Here is a 12,853-nt window from a genome sequence, read left to right as displayed (position 1 = left end):
AACCCGACAGGCTAAGCTGCCTAAAAGTAATCCATCAAACACTGCCAAAGCCTAGTTTCTAGACCATATTCATTTGAGAGTTACTGAGTATTTCGAGGCTCGTTTATCGTTGAGTTCCCAGCACTCGTTCATAGGTGAAGCACTGGGTCAGTAGGGAGTGTATCACCTTTAAACTTGCCGCTTTCAATAAAAATGTAAAATGAATGTCAAGATAGGGAACAAGACCCTATTTAACATAGAAATCTTCTTTGTCGGCTAATCTTTAGTCTTGGAGACATGATGTACAATATTGTGATAATTGAACAGCGCTTTCTATCAACCCGTGTAACTCGACGTTCAGTGGGAATGGAGACGGAAGAATTAGCCGTCTCTTAAATCTTCTGAGTCTACAAGTACATTGAGAATTATATTTGAATAATGCAGAGCTAAGAGGATCAAGAAAGAATTGCGTTGTTGGCAATAGCACTCCCAGTCATTATCCCATGAGGCTATAGGTTAGCTGGCGTCCATCTAACAACTATCAATCCTTCCAGGCTCTTAAACCCGTTCGCAAAGAGTTGTCAAGATGTCTGGATAGAAAGACGAATGACAAAATCTAGAGATAGTGTTTAATAGCGCGGTAGTATTGGTAAACCTATGTTGTGTAGTTGATAAACCTCACTTGGTAGTCTCTGATTGCCCTCCAACGGGACGGACCATCAGAGGAATCGTTATCTCAGATGGGCCACCCCAACGTGAAAAGTTGATAGTATGTCGAGCTACTTCTTCAAAGCCAAACCTCTCATAAAGCTTCCGTCCCTCTTCTGAAGATTCGAGACATGCTGGGATGCCGAGACGGTCGGCTTCTTTGAGACCCCACTCGATCAAGAGAGATGCTGCTCCACGTCGTTGATGTTTCGGATCAGTGTGCAGCAGCTTGAGGACTAAGAGTGTTAGTTAGTTGTGGTGGTAGGATATAGAGTTGGCGCATACAAGCGTATGGTTTCCCCTTCATATAGTTGACCCGCATACTGTTGATGCCACCAAATAAGAGTTCGCATGCTTCTGCATTACAACTTGGCCCTCGAAAAGAAGAAAACGAGTGCTGTTCTTCTAAAGGAGGAGTATCCCACATGTACCACATGGAAAAGGCAACCATATCATCTTGGTCCTCTTGTTCACTGAGGTCAGTATCGATGACCTTGGCCCATCGACAAGCAGGATTCTTCTGCAGTAATTCGACGAGATCCGAGGCTCTTGTGTTAGGTCCTGGGACTCTTGGCTTGGGAAATAGAACTGAGCCTATGGGACTTGGACCATATGCGACAGCCTCGATGGCAGCTGCTCTGGAGGCATCGACTTCTGTAGCGGGTAGGACTTGGAGAGGCATCATGAAGTTTCACAGAGTTGGAAGCATCGATTTTTACAGAAATGCAGAGAAGGGCCATTGTTTCTTATATACTGTATATATATATACTCATATATATGCGCATCTGTAGCATCCCTGGTATCTTCAACCTTCGGCGAGCTGGAACAGGCATGAGGTTAATAGGCTCCGTTCTCGGCCGGGACTGGATCTGGGGTTTAGTGGGGTGAAGTATGACGTTGAGGTAAAGAATTCGAGAGACCTATACATAAGGACCTTTGCTTAAAAGCAGCTGCAATATAGCCAGATATACACCGGGAACCCTAGAGAACATGGCGAGTGCGTAGACTGTAGATATTAATTACTACCAAGCAATTCGTGGCTGTAAGTCAAACAATTGAAATGGAAGCTTCGAGTCGGCCGAGGCCGGCCTAAACCGTTATCGATAAATTCTATCGGATAATCCACTCGCCGACCCCGAAAAAATCACTCGCTGCGCGATTCAAGGTCCGGTAACCTTTTGCAGCCGGCCTCACAATTTTCATACCCGATTATCGCCTTCACGAGTCTTCCAACGCCCTTTCCTCCCCGCGGTAGCCTCTTTAATACACATAATCAGCCATGGATCACGGACGCGACCCCTGCCCCTGGGTCATTCTCAATGACTTTGGCGGTGCTTTCTGTATGGGTGTAAGTTTGGCCTTTGATACTCGAGCTAGGATCCATTACAGCGATAAACTACCATGACGATCACCAAAGACATGACTGACTTTCCCTCCTCTATAGGCCATCGGTGGTACTATCTGGCACGGTATCAAGGGTTTCCGCAACTCTCCTTACGGCGAGCGACGCATTGGCGCCATCACAGCCATCAAGATGCGTGCACCAGTTCTAGGTGGTAACTTCGGTGTTTGGGGTGGTCTTTTCTCGACATTCGACTGCGCTGTTAAGGGCGTGCGCCAGAAGGAGGATCCCTACAACGCCATCATCGCCGGTTTCTTCACTGGTGGTTCTCTCGCTATTCGAGGTGGTTACAAGGCTGCCCGAAACGGTGCCATCGGTTGTGCCGTCCTTCTCGCCGTCATCGAGGGTGTCGGTATCGGTTTCTCAAAGATGCTTGCTGGCAGCACCAAGCTAGAAGCTCCTCAGCCTCCTCCTCAGGAGGCCACTCTGTGAGACCAGATTTTGACGAAATGAATAAACCACGATCGATCAAACGAAACAATCTTCGACTCCCCCACTCTCAACTCCACCATCACGACCATCCACAACAATTCTGCGGGCCAGGCTTTTCAAGAGCCAGGCTTTTTGTATTTTCACCACCACCAACACAAAAACTGGCTGACGTTTTAATCGCTTCAATTCGCATCGGGCCGGCGTTCTATGTATAATAGAGTAAGATATCGGGAGGGGGCTTATCGGAAGGCGGGTTCTGGCTTAGCGATGGAGTTGCCATACTTCTTGCGACTACGGACTAATCTATGTCTGAACGAGGGAAAAAGAGAGAGAAGAGAGCGCTTGTGTACGATATCCATGAGATTGAGGGGAGTTTTGGAAGTGCACCAAGGACCAGCAGGTTCAAAAAGACAACAGGGAGACTAAACTTCCTACTGCTGAGCTTTATGCTCTTGTTTATCGCGGATTGGGTACAGAACGAATATAAATGACATTCCCTGTTCCACTCTAATATGCTCACTTTCCGTTGCCTCTGTTCGCTGGCCTACAGCTCATCGCTAAAGATACTCACTCGAGGGTTTCCCTCTTTGTCGATCCAGGCCCGAAACATACCGCCGCAGTTGAAGTCCATCAGAATCTCAGATCGAGTCTCGACTGCGTGACCACGAGCATCACGAACGACAACGCTCTCGATACCGATGATACCGCCTTCTCCCTCTCCTGTCCTCTTCCATCTGTCGCCTGCGCTCCTCTGTAGCTCTCCTCCCAGACCTGCAACTCGAGAGACAGCTTCGCGTCCTGACTCTGGCTTCCATCTTGCTATAGCTGCGACTGTTCGAAGAGCATTAGTTCGGAGGAACGAGTCACCATTACCAGTGCCAGATCCTCCAAATGCCCTGATCGTGTATATGCTTGTACCAACTGGTGTGTACGCGTTTGGAGTAGGCAGGAAATCCGCCAAGATCCCTCTAAAGGCATTGCTAATCATCAGACATGGACCTGACTGACCTACAGCATCCTTCAGACGATCCCACGCGGACAAGCCTGTCGGATCACCATCTTCAATCCACTCCTCAGCCCAGAAACCTGCCCCGATCGTAGGCGTATCGCCAACACGTCCAGTGAGCTTATTCGTAAGCCCTCCCGTACTCGTCGCAGCGCAGATAACACCATCTTGATCAAGAGCAACTGCTCCACACGTACCCTGGGAGATATACTCATCCGCACTCCACGTTGCCTGCCCCTCGCCTTTCTTCTCCTTCTCTAGACCTCGGATATGCTCATCCCAGCGGTGTTGAGTATAAAAGTAACGCTGGTCTACCAGCTCAAGTCCATATTGTTCCGCTAGTTGTTCTGCTGCTTTGCCATAGAGTTGCGAGTGGCCTTGCGCAGACGGGACGTCCAGTCCATCAGGGTTGACATCTCGGGACCGGGGTTCAAGATCGTCTTCGCCGTGTTCAAGCATCCCGCGAGCTAGCAGAATGGGATTCTTTACGTGACGAAGACCCATGACGCCTACACCTCGCTTCTTGTACCCGCGAGATACCATCACTGAAGCCTCAAGCTCGTTGAACCCGTCACGAGTGAAGACGGCGCCACGACCACTATTAAATAGAGGGTTATCCTCCAAGAGACGCACTGCGTAGGTTGCGGTTTCCAGGGCTGAAGGGAGCCTGTTAGGTGACTTCTCTGAAGCGGCTTCATCTTGACTCCTCATATACTGGTCAGCCTTTATGACCTAGAGATTTGGATTAGCTACCCGAGAGCTACCGTGGGCAGGATGTATAGGCTCACTATGTCCACGAGGGTTCTGCGATAAGCCTGAAACTTCTCTGGAGGATAAGTGTTGCGATGTATGCTACCCGCCCCCCCATGAATGATAAGCCGAGGCTTCACCTTAGGCGTGCTTTGTTGCTGGAGTCTATGCTCTGACATGTTGTATTGATGTATAAAACCTGTTGAATCTGCAAGGCAGGAGAAGTGAATAAAGTCACAAGATGATCATCCCCTTGCAGGAATGTTGGAGGGGGAATCAGTACATACATGCAGCGACCGCCCCACCCGTGATCGAAGAAGACAGACTCAGATGCATTCGAGATGTCGATCTGATGACGATTGACTATGTACTGTTGTGGTTGACTTTAACGTTATTCAATAGACGTGCATTGTGATAGCTCGATCTTCAGACTCCACGAGTTTATGAATTATATCATTTATTTCTATACTATTGGGATGCCAATAGACTCGCTGCTGTCATTACTTGCTACGCCTCGTTCAATGCGCTGCATCCTCTTCTTAAGCCTTGGACTTTTCTCCACGACCCAGCCGTAGATGGCATCTCTCGTTGGATCAGCAGTCTGCATTCCTCAGCCGCGACACCTATATCCTCATATACAAGCTCTATCCAGTTTGTCTTTCATTTGATTCAAGTCTAGCAAGCCCACGGGCAACAATCGATCGCTGTATCCCCTAAATGTCGAGAACCACGCTTGCGTTCTCAACAGTCAGCACACAATTCGCATGTCGTATTTAACAACACAATTACTCGGTCGAGGGCGAGGTTGAACGTAGCCCTCCCCGGATTAATTCCGTTAAGCAAAGTAACTCTTCCACAACACTCCTTCAAGGTCTTCTAATTGTTCGGGAGTAAAGTACTGCTCAATTGTTAGTAAGCTGTCTACAACGACGGGCGCCCCGAGGAAAGGACGACATAAACAAACCTTTTGGTCAACAGTCCAACTGTCCTGTCTAGTCTTCTTGAACTCGCTAAGAATTGTCTTGGTTGCCTTGCCCACAACACCAGGGTCAGCAGCAGCCTTGCGAGCCAGCATTGCCAACACTTCAGGCATCCATTCGGGAGGTGGAGTGGCATAAGGGAAAGCCTCAATCAAGGCGCCTAGTCCGAGTACTGCGGCATGACGTCTTGTGATTTGTTTGTGAATATCGACTGGAGTATCGGTTCCGGCAAGATGACGCTTGCGTTTTGGCATTGGGTTGCGCTCCAACTCGTCCTCGAACCGAGCCTTCAGATGCGCGATCGTTGGGTCTCGGATGCGGCGAGGCGAACAGCGGATCATGCCAGCGAGCGTGGTAGATGCGCATGAACGCACCTCAAGTTGAGGGTCTCCAAGCATATCAGACACGGCTGTGAAGAGTGCTTCCCTTTGAGCGGTCCGTGTAAGGAAGATGCGTCTGAAATAGATGACTTGCATATTGACCAGAGCACGCAGCCGTTGATGCCAGCTAGCCGATGTCTTGCCAATGCGAATTAGCGCATCGATGAACTCTGCATCTTCGCCATCCCGGAAAGGAATGTTTGGTAGATGGCGGTAGACATGATACGCTAGCCTCATCAATTCAGGATCCTCCTTCACGTCCATCATGTGAAGTAATTCTTCCATGAAAGGGGTGGGGAAAAATGGCACGAGTTGAATGCATTCATGGGATGAAAGTGTACAGTCCAGCCACATCAGCACAGTCTTGGAGCCCGAGGTATAAGAGCTGGGAGTTTGCTGGCCTGGTGTTCTCTCATGGCGCCACTTCTCGAGGCGATCGAAGACGTCCTTGATCGTCGCTGCAAACTCCTCTGATGGTTGGTAGGGTCTGATACCGGTCGATGAGGCAGCCTTGTTCTGCTCCAAGAGCTTGCTCACATTCTCAAATGACTCGTGGTACCGAGTCTTGTAGATGACTGACAGAACACGGCCGATGGCCTCGCGAACTGCCTTATATGGGTGATCAATGTGAGCAAGGAAATCGTCGAGGATTGGCTGGACATGTCGGAAATGCCAACCACCATCTGCGACAATAAACTCAAGTAGTTGCACCTTTGACGACTCTTTAAATGCTGCATTAGACGTCATATCCAGTCGGAATGCTCTGAGAGTGTCGATGATCTCATGCGATCGACGAGGGTCCTTGGTGTCGAGGATGAGGTGAAGACATGTCAACCAGTACTGCAAGTTATCAGGTGTCAAATCGTCTGCAAAGATTTTGAGCATAAAAGGCGCAGCATACTCCCAGACTCGGTTGCGAATTTCTGGCGGATCATCGCTAGAGCCTGCGAGCAGAGCACCGATGATTTCTGATGTCGCTCTGTGCTGATGCTTGTCATTGCCATCGCCAAAGACGTCCTTGACCAGTTCCTTGACATCATCAAGTGTGATGACTGTTTTCCCATAATGCATCAAGTCGAAAACGTGCATCAAAAGATACACGTTGCTCATGCGGAATCGGTCCAACGTCGCATCTCGTGGTTCTTGTTTCAGATAATCGAAGCACTGAGATAGCCAGTCGCGATTGAGGATCTGGCCCATCTGGTCGCGCAAAGCGTTTTCGGTCTCGTCATAGGGGTTGAAAGGGAGAGGCTTTGCGCGGTAAGCCGAGAATTTCTTACCCCAGACGAGCCAACCAGGATGGTCAGCATCGACCATGTATGAAGCCCCCTCATGATGCTTGAACGCTTCCAAGAAGTTGTTGGTGAATTCAGTGTCGCCTTTCTCGACGTCAATCTTGATGCGGTTGCCCTGACCCACCTCCTTCTCAAGAAGATAGTTGCGGTAGTCGTGGCCATAGACTGCTCGCATGTCCACTGCCGTAAAGACAGACGTGAAAGCACTCAAGTAGTATCCACGAAGACTAGGATGAGGGTCGTTCGCGCCTTGGGCGACGAGATCGATAAACTCAGGAGGGGCCACCGAATGGAAACGAAGACACAAGTTAGTAGCGAAGACTGCACAACGAGTGGCTATCTTCCAGTGAGCGCCCTTAGCACGCTGCGTCAATTCCAAGCCTAGATCGGCCTTGGACTTTTCTACCCTGGTTCGGCGTTGCAGAATGAATTGATGTCGACCATCAATAGCCGCTGACACATCGGCGGCAGGTTTGATGGTGTCAACCAGCTCGTCATTAACGATGATCATTCGCTCAAAAGGCTTGCCAAAGTCGATTAGTGAATAGAGCGCCGAAGAACCCAAATTTTGAATCGATGGCTTGTCGATACCTGCAGTTTCGATGTACAAACGCATAGCTTCAGGAGCAAATCGCCAATCCTTGACAAGAGTTCTCAATAGAGACGTGAACAATAGTGTATACATGCCGCCCTTGATTCGGTCGTGGTCATTTGTCTCAAGTGCATTCTTGAGACGTTCGAGAATGACAGGGATCACCAGCGGCTTGCTGCCAATGAGCGATTTGAGAGATGAGTCCTGAGCACTCTGTGCGACTCGTCGTACGTCGGCATAAAGGGAGAGACTGGACTCAGCAAGATCAAGTAGAAGTCGTTTGTCCAGATCACTCTTTTGCCTCGAAGAAGCATTGTGTTTACGGCGCAACAGCTGGTATGCCTCGGCTCGCTTGATGAGAAGGGGGCGCGGATAAACCTTCCTGAGTCCCTTGATTTTGAAAGCAGCAATGTCGGACTTGTATAGTCGTACATGCCTTTCCAGAGGATGGGCAGAACGCTCAATACCGACGTCCGTAATCCAAGTACGGTAAGCAGCGTAAAGGGCAGTGAACGAGTTCACATCATCTTCTTGGTTTTCATTCAGAAAAGAGTGAGTTTTGGTCAGGAGATGACCTAGTTCTTCTCGCAGATCATGAATCCGGCTATACGCGGGATCACTGGACTTGAGTGCATATCCTGCCTTGTAGCGGAATTGTGGGCGCAGTTCTTCGTCTTCAGCAACTTCAGCAAGGGGGTCCTCATCGATCATCATCTCATCATCATCCTCACGCGCCACATCATGACCCTCGTCGGTGTTGCCAGTCATGATGCCCGCGGCGCGCTCAGGGTCGAACATAGTCGCCATGCCGGACGTAACAAGACGGATTTGCTGCATAAGGCGAGAGACCTCGTCTGACCACTCCTTGTTTTTGCCCGTTCTGCTAACAGGGGGATTGTCGCTCATCAATGATTCAAGCTGATCTTTGGCAGATCCGGTTTGGGATGCAAACAGCTCAACAGCAAAGTCAATTTCAGCCGGCGAGGGTTGGTGCCAGCGAATGCTGAGGTCGGCTGGCGCGGTGGTCTTTCCCCAATCATCAACGTCGAGTCCACGTTCAATGACCTCAGGCTCGTACAAAGCATGATCAATGGGGTAGGTATGGGTCAAGTTCAGGAGGAGATGATGAATATAATTGGAGACCAGAATGGTGGGCAAGCCGCGGCACTTCTCTTGCATGTATTTGGCAATACCCAGAAGCTCGTCTTTATACTTCAGTACTTCACTGCCAACGTGTACAACGGACATAGCGAGCATGCTGACGTACCAGACCAAGGCTCGATCTCTGGGTAGGTAGTCTGTTCCGCTACTTCGGTCAGATGCAGCGTTATTGTAGTCAATTTCGTTGCGGATGTTGACGACCAACATAGGAATGAAGACCTTCAAGGTTTTCTCGGGGTTGACTTTGCAGAGCGCATTCAAGATCCACGCCATTGCATCTCGTGCTTGATGAACCACATGGCTCGATACGAACGTAGCAATCTTATCAAGGGCCATGTCGAAGAGCTCCGGTGACAACGAGGCAAAGATAGGCGATAGTGCAGCTGGCAAAGCATTAATAACGTTGTCTTCGGGAGTTCCTCCTCGAACTTGGTTAGCGTCAGGCAAGTTCTCCAAGAGAGTAAACACTTTTCCTAGGAAAGTCAAGATGAACTCGCCAAACCCGGTAGTTGAGGATCTCAAGATGTTGGCCTCGTCTTCATCACTAAGCTCGTTCTTGTAGTCAAACTTTACATTCTGGCCTTCACGCTCCATGCGATCCATCTGGCCTTGAACCCACTCCATAGCTAATGCGGTACTATGCATGTGGCTACCTTCCTTAACCAAGGGCACCATAGGAATGCTGTAAGCAACACTTTGAATGAAGTTGAGAGTGTATTGGGTTTTGTTGAGATCGTTTGCGTCAATACCAGGGAGGGCGAGTGCCAGAAGAGCGGTGATGTGGCATCTGTAACCCTTGTTTTTAGACATGATGTTGGCGATCATCTGCAGTCCGTTCAAACTTGATGTGGTTCTGTGGACTTCTACCAACCCTTGAAGACTTGGATAAAAGCGTTGTAGGGCACCTGGTAGCACCAGATCAGGTTCTAGATAGGCGAGACCTTGCAGAGCACTGTAGTAGTAATAGGAGACGCGACTGCTCTTGGAAAATAGCCCCATGAATGTTACTTCTTTGAGCGCCGTTACGAAGCGCTTCTTCAACTCATCGTTGATCTTGCGATCCTCTGGAAGATCCAATTCGCCACTTTGCTCACGATTCCATCGCGAAACGAATGCTTCGGTCAGGTAAAGTGTCAATTGACCAAGCATGGTGGTCCACGAGCCCTGGTTGGAAGGATGGAAGAAGGTATCAATGGATTCCATAAAACCTTCCAAATGGGAAATGATCGAGTCTTCATCCTTCAAGCAAGCGGGAGATAGAGAACTCACGATCAGGCGAGAAATCATGTATGCTACAGGATATTTCTTCTTATCTTTCTCCAAGTAGATGCCCACCCCTGAAAGATAGTCAAGGGGAGTGTATGGTGAGTTCGCCTGGCCCACGGGAATTTGTGTGAGTCTGAGAATAGCTGTAAAGATGAGGTCGGACTGGTCCTTGGAGAAGATACCATGACTGCCAAATGGCACATAGGAGCAGGCTATGTGGTCTCTGGCGATACGAGAGAGCAGGTCGATAAAGAATATATCGAAAGCCTTGGATCTATTTATTATAGACCATAAGTGGAAGAGTGTAGGGAAGATATCAGCTGGCTGTGACTGAGGCTCATTGATGGGCGCAGGATGACTTGGCAGCAAAGTGTTCAAGACACCCGCGACAATGAATGCGTTCGGTAACTCGTTGACACTGAAGAATGGTAAGAACTCTTCCAACATTGCCCGGCGCTCAGAGGGGTCGAAATATGTATGGGCATGGGTGCAAAGCTTCAGGAGTTGCTTGACTGAACGTTTACGGTTGCTCTGATGGGGCGGCCCTTCAGAGGGAAGAACCCAAGCCTTGATTTCGTTCCACAAGGGCCTCCATTCGAGAACCAGATCTTCACCGGGTTTCAAATAATGGTTTTTCCTGTAAAGTGTGAGTTTACGGCTGAGTGGTTGACTTCTGAACTTACCTCGTGAGAGTCAAGACCATGCGCAAGAAACGATCAGAAGCTGTCGCATCCAAGCCTGGAGCCAGTGCGAGGGAGTAGTACAACTTGGTCAACTTTGCTCTCTGTTCCCGGGTCATCTCAAACTTGAGATTCAGCCATCCCTGGAGCTCCTTAGTCCAATGTAGAGCGCCCGGGGAGAAATCTTCGGCGCGGATAGCAATGTACAGCTGCTTGAGGATTCCCTGCAGAGCGACATCCCGCTGAGCCTCCTCCTCCACTTCGAATGGGAGCTGCGAAAAGTAGGCGAAGGTTCGGGGACGATAGCGTTTCTTGTCGTCGTCGTCGGTACCGGTCTTGGGATAAGGAATGCCAGGAGACGTGGCTCGTGAGATGGGCTCGTATGGTAGGAAGTTGGCTACCAAGTTGGAGGTAGCTGTCGCTGGCATGGAACCATGGCCCGAAGGACGAGGTCCAATGTTTTCGTCCATGATGGACAGATGATGCGTGCGCGGGCGCAGCTGCCAGTGCTCGAACGATGCGTTTGTTGATGATGATAGATTGTGAGAATAGCGGCGCGGACTGTTGCCCAAATTGTGGTGTTGAATCAAGGTTCAACGCTGCTCAGTTCAGCTATCTGATGGGCGGGAATAGCTGCTGGAAGCTCAGCGTTTATTGATTATTCAATCGCAAGGCGGGGCGACAAGATGCGGGTGCGCATTGAGCTTATTGCTTATTCTAGAGTTAGAAAGAAGTATGCAATCAAGAATGCGGGGGATGATTGTGGCGACCTGGCCATAAACAAGATACTGTAATTCGCGAATGTGAAAAAAGCGAAAAAGTCGAAGAGGGGAGAAGTTGGGAAGATATGAAGCGGGCTGGGCTGAGCTGGGTTGAGCAACCGTACCGCAGGGTGATGATGGATAATGGATGATGCCAGCAGCAGGAGCCTGGCGGGCACACCTACTCCTTCCTTACCTCACAGCTAAGGGTCAGGGTCCACTGTTTTATTCCGGGGCAAGCTAGCAAGCAGTACCTATCCGTAGCTGCTCCTCTTTAGCGTCTTATCGATAAAATTGACTGTAAAGGACAGTAGGATCTACTACCTCTCACTTACATTAATCAGGTAAGCACCTAGATATCGAGGGTTTCAAAGGTTAAAATTGTCAATTCGTTTGATAAATGTGAAGCCAAGTTTATGGTGCCACAGTCAACTTGTTTCCCCCTCGAATGTGATCACTTTATAACAATTTGAGAAATGATTGACCTTGTTTGCGGCGGCCGAGTCACTGCCAACTTGGAATATCAATCACAGCACCAGGATTATACTGTTCTGAAAGAGCCTGATAGAGAGCGACTGTAAACGTTGAATCGTTCGGATTTAATTACGTGCAAGTTAGATATTGTTGCTTTCCTTAGCAACGGCTACTTACATTCGTGGCTTGATGATTCCACTTCACTGGTTTACCTTTAACTTAATAGAGACTCAAGGTCATTACCGCAGTGAATGAGGGTGACTTCCAGCGGGCAAGTGATACTGCGTTACCTCGAGTATTACCTGACGTAGACTTCAGCCTAACGAGTCAGCTACTGTACTGCTTAGGAAGTCGTAACCAAACCACTAGGTGAACATACCCGAGTACCTAATCACCTGTACTCATTAGAATACGATACCTCTCAAGGCAGCGGGGCAACGTTGTCATCTACGTCGACGTATAGGAATAGAGCATGCTTACACTCTCCATGTCTCATGTGTGGTCGGTGTCCTTAAACATCTCCCCGCGCTCCGATGACCGTTTGCCAGACACGCAACCTTCTCTGCCTAACCTCAATACTAATGTTCACTATCACACTTTGACTGCGTACATGGCCCTGCCTAGCACTTTGTTACGGGCTCCAAAGCACAACGAGTTTTGCATGTACCAATGTGGTAATGGACATTAGTAACATCCATGGTTTCAGATTCCTGTCCAGAAGTGATCTTCCGCAGTAAACATTCCTGCCAATCTCTTGATCCGGTCGATTCACCTCGAGTCTCCACTAGATCTACGGGGCCTTCCGGAAAGCACTTCCATTTCGGAAGATTAAACTGACCCCACTTCGCCGTGCTTCACGGGAATCGATGTCGGGTTTTGAAAGGAAATAAAGATCCATTGGAGTTTTCACACAAAGCTAAGCGAACGAATATCATGTGGTCGAACAAACAGTCCCTTGAAAGAGCACGCTAAATTTATATTACAATA

At 49.1% G+C, this 12,853-nt stretch overlaps 4 protein-coding genes across 4 annotated transcripts; 1 reads left to right on the top strand and 3 right to left on the bottom strand.

The window, feature by feature from the left end:
• Positions 1-657: 657 nt before the first annotated feature.
• FIESC28_03872 (uncharacterized protein) lies at positions 658-1,369 on the bottom strand (the record flags this gene model as incomplete). Its single annotated transcript, XM_031158021.1, has 2 exons — positions 658-923; positions 973-1,369. 2 exons carry the CDS (start codon positions 1,367-1,369, stop codon positions 658-660), a joined length of 663 nt encoding a protein of 220 aa, XP_031017880.1.
• A 597-nt stretch (positions 1,370-1,966) lies between these two features.
• Positions 1,967-2,521, top strand: FIESC28_03871 (uncharacterized protein; the record flags this gene model as incomplete). The annotated part of the gene is made up of 2 exons (XM_031158020.1): positions 1,967-2,035; positions 2,132-2,521. 2 exons carry the CDS (start codon positions 1,967-1,969, stop codon positions 2,519-2,521), a joined length of 459 nt encoding a protein of 152 aa, XP_031017879.1.
• A 544-nt stretch (positions 2,522-3,065) lies between these two features.
• FIESC28_03870 (uncharacterized protein) lies at positions 3,066-4,456 on the bottom strand (the record flags this gene model as incomplete). The annotated part of the gene is made up of 2 exons (XM_031158019.1): positions 3,066-4,259; positions 4,316-4,456. The coding sequence occupies 2 exons, from the start codon at positions 4,454-4,456 to the stop codon at positions 3,066-3,068; spliced, it is 1,335 nt and encodes a 444-aa protein (XP_031017878.1).
• Positions 4,457-5,112: 656 nt separating this feature from the next.
• Positions 5,113-11,101, bottom strand: FIESC28_03869 (uncharacterized protein; the record flags this gene model as incomplete). Its single annotated transcript, XM_031158018.1, has 3 exons — positions 5,113-5,175; positions 5,242-10,588; positions 10,635-11,101. The coding sequence occupies 3 exons, from the start codon at positions 11,099-11,101 to the stop codon at positions 5,113-5,115; spliced, it is 5,877 nt and encodes a 1,958-aa protein (XP_031017877.1).
• Positions 11,102-12,853: the final 1,752 nt, after the last annotated feature.

This window comes from Fusarium coffeatum, assembly GCF_003316985.1.
Source record: "Fusarium coffeatum strain FIESC_28 chromosome Unknown BRIP53273_contig_81, whole genome shotgun sequence".
Classification (NCBI taxonomy): Eukaryota; Fungi; Ascomycota; class Sordariomycetes; order Hypocreales; family Nectriaceae; genus Fusarium; species Fusarium coffeatum.
Note: the sequence above shows the minus strand (reverse complement) of the source record. Positions and strands in the feature narration are given on the sequence as shown.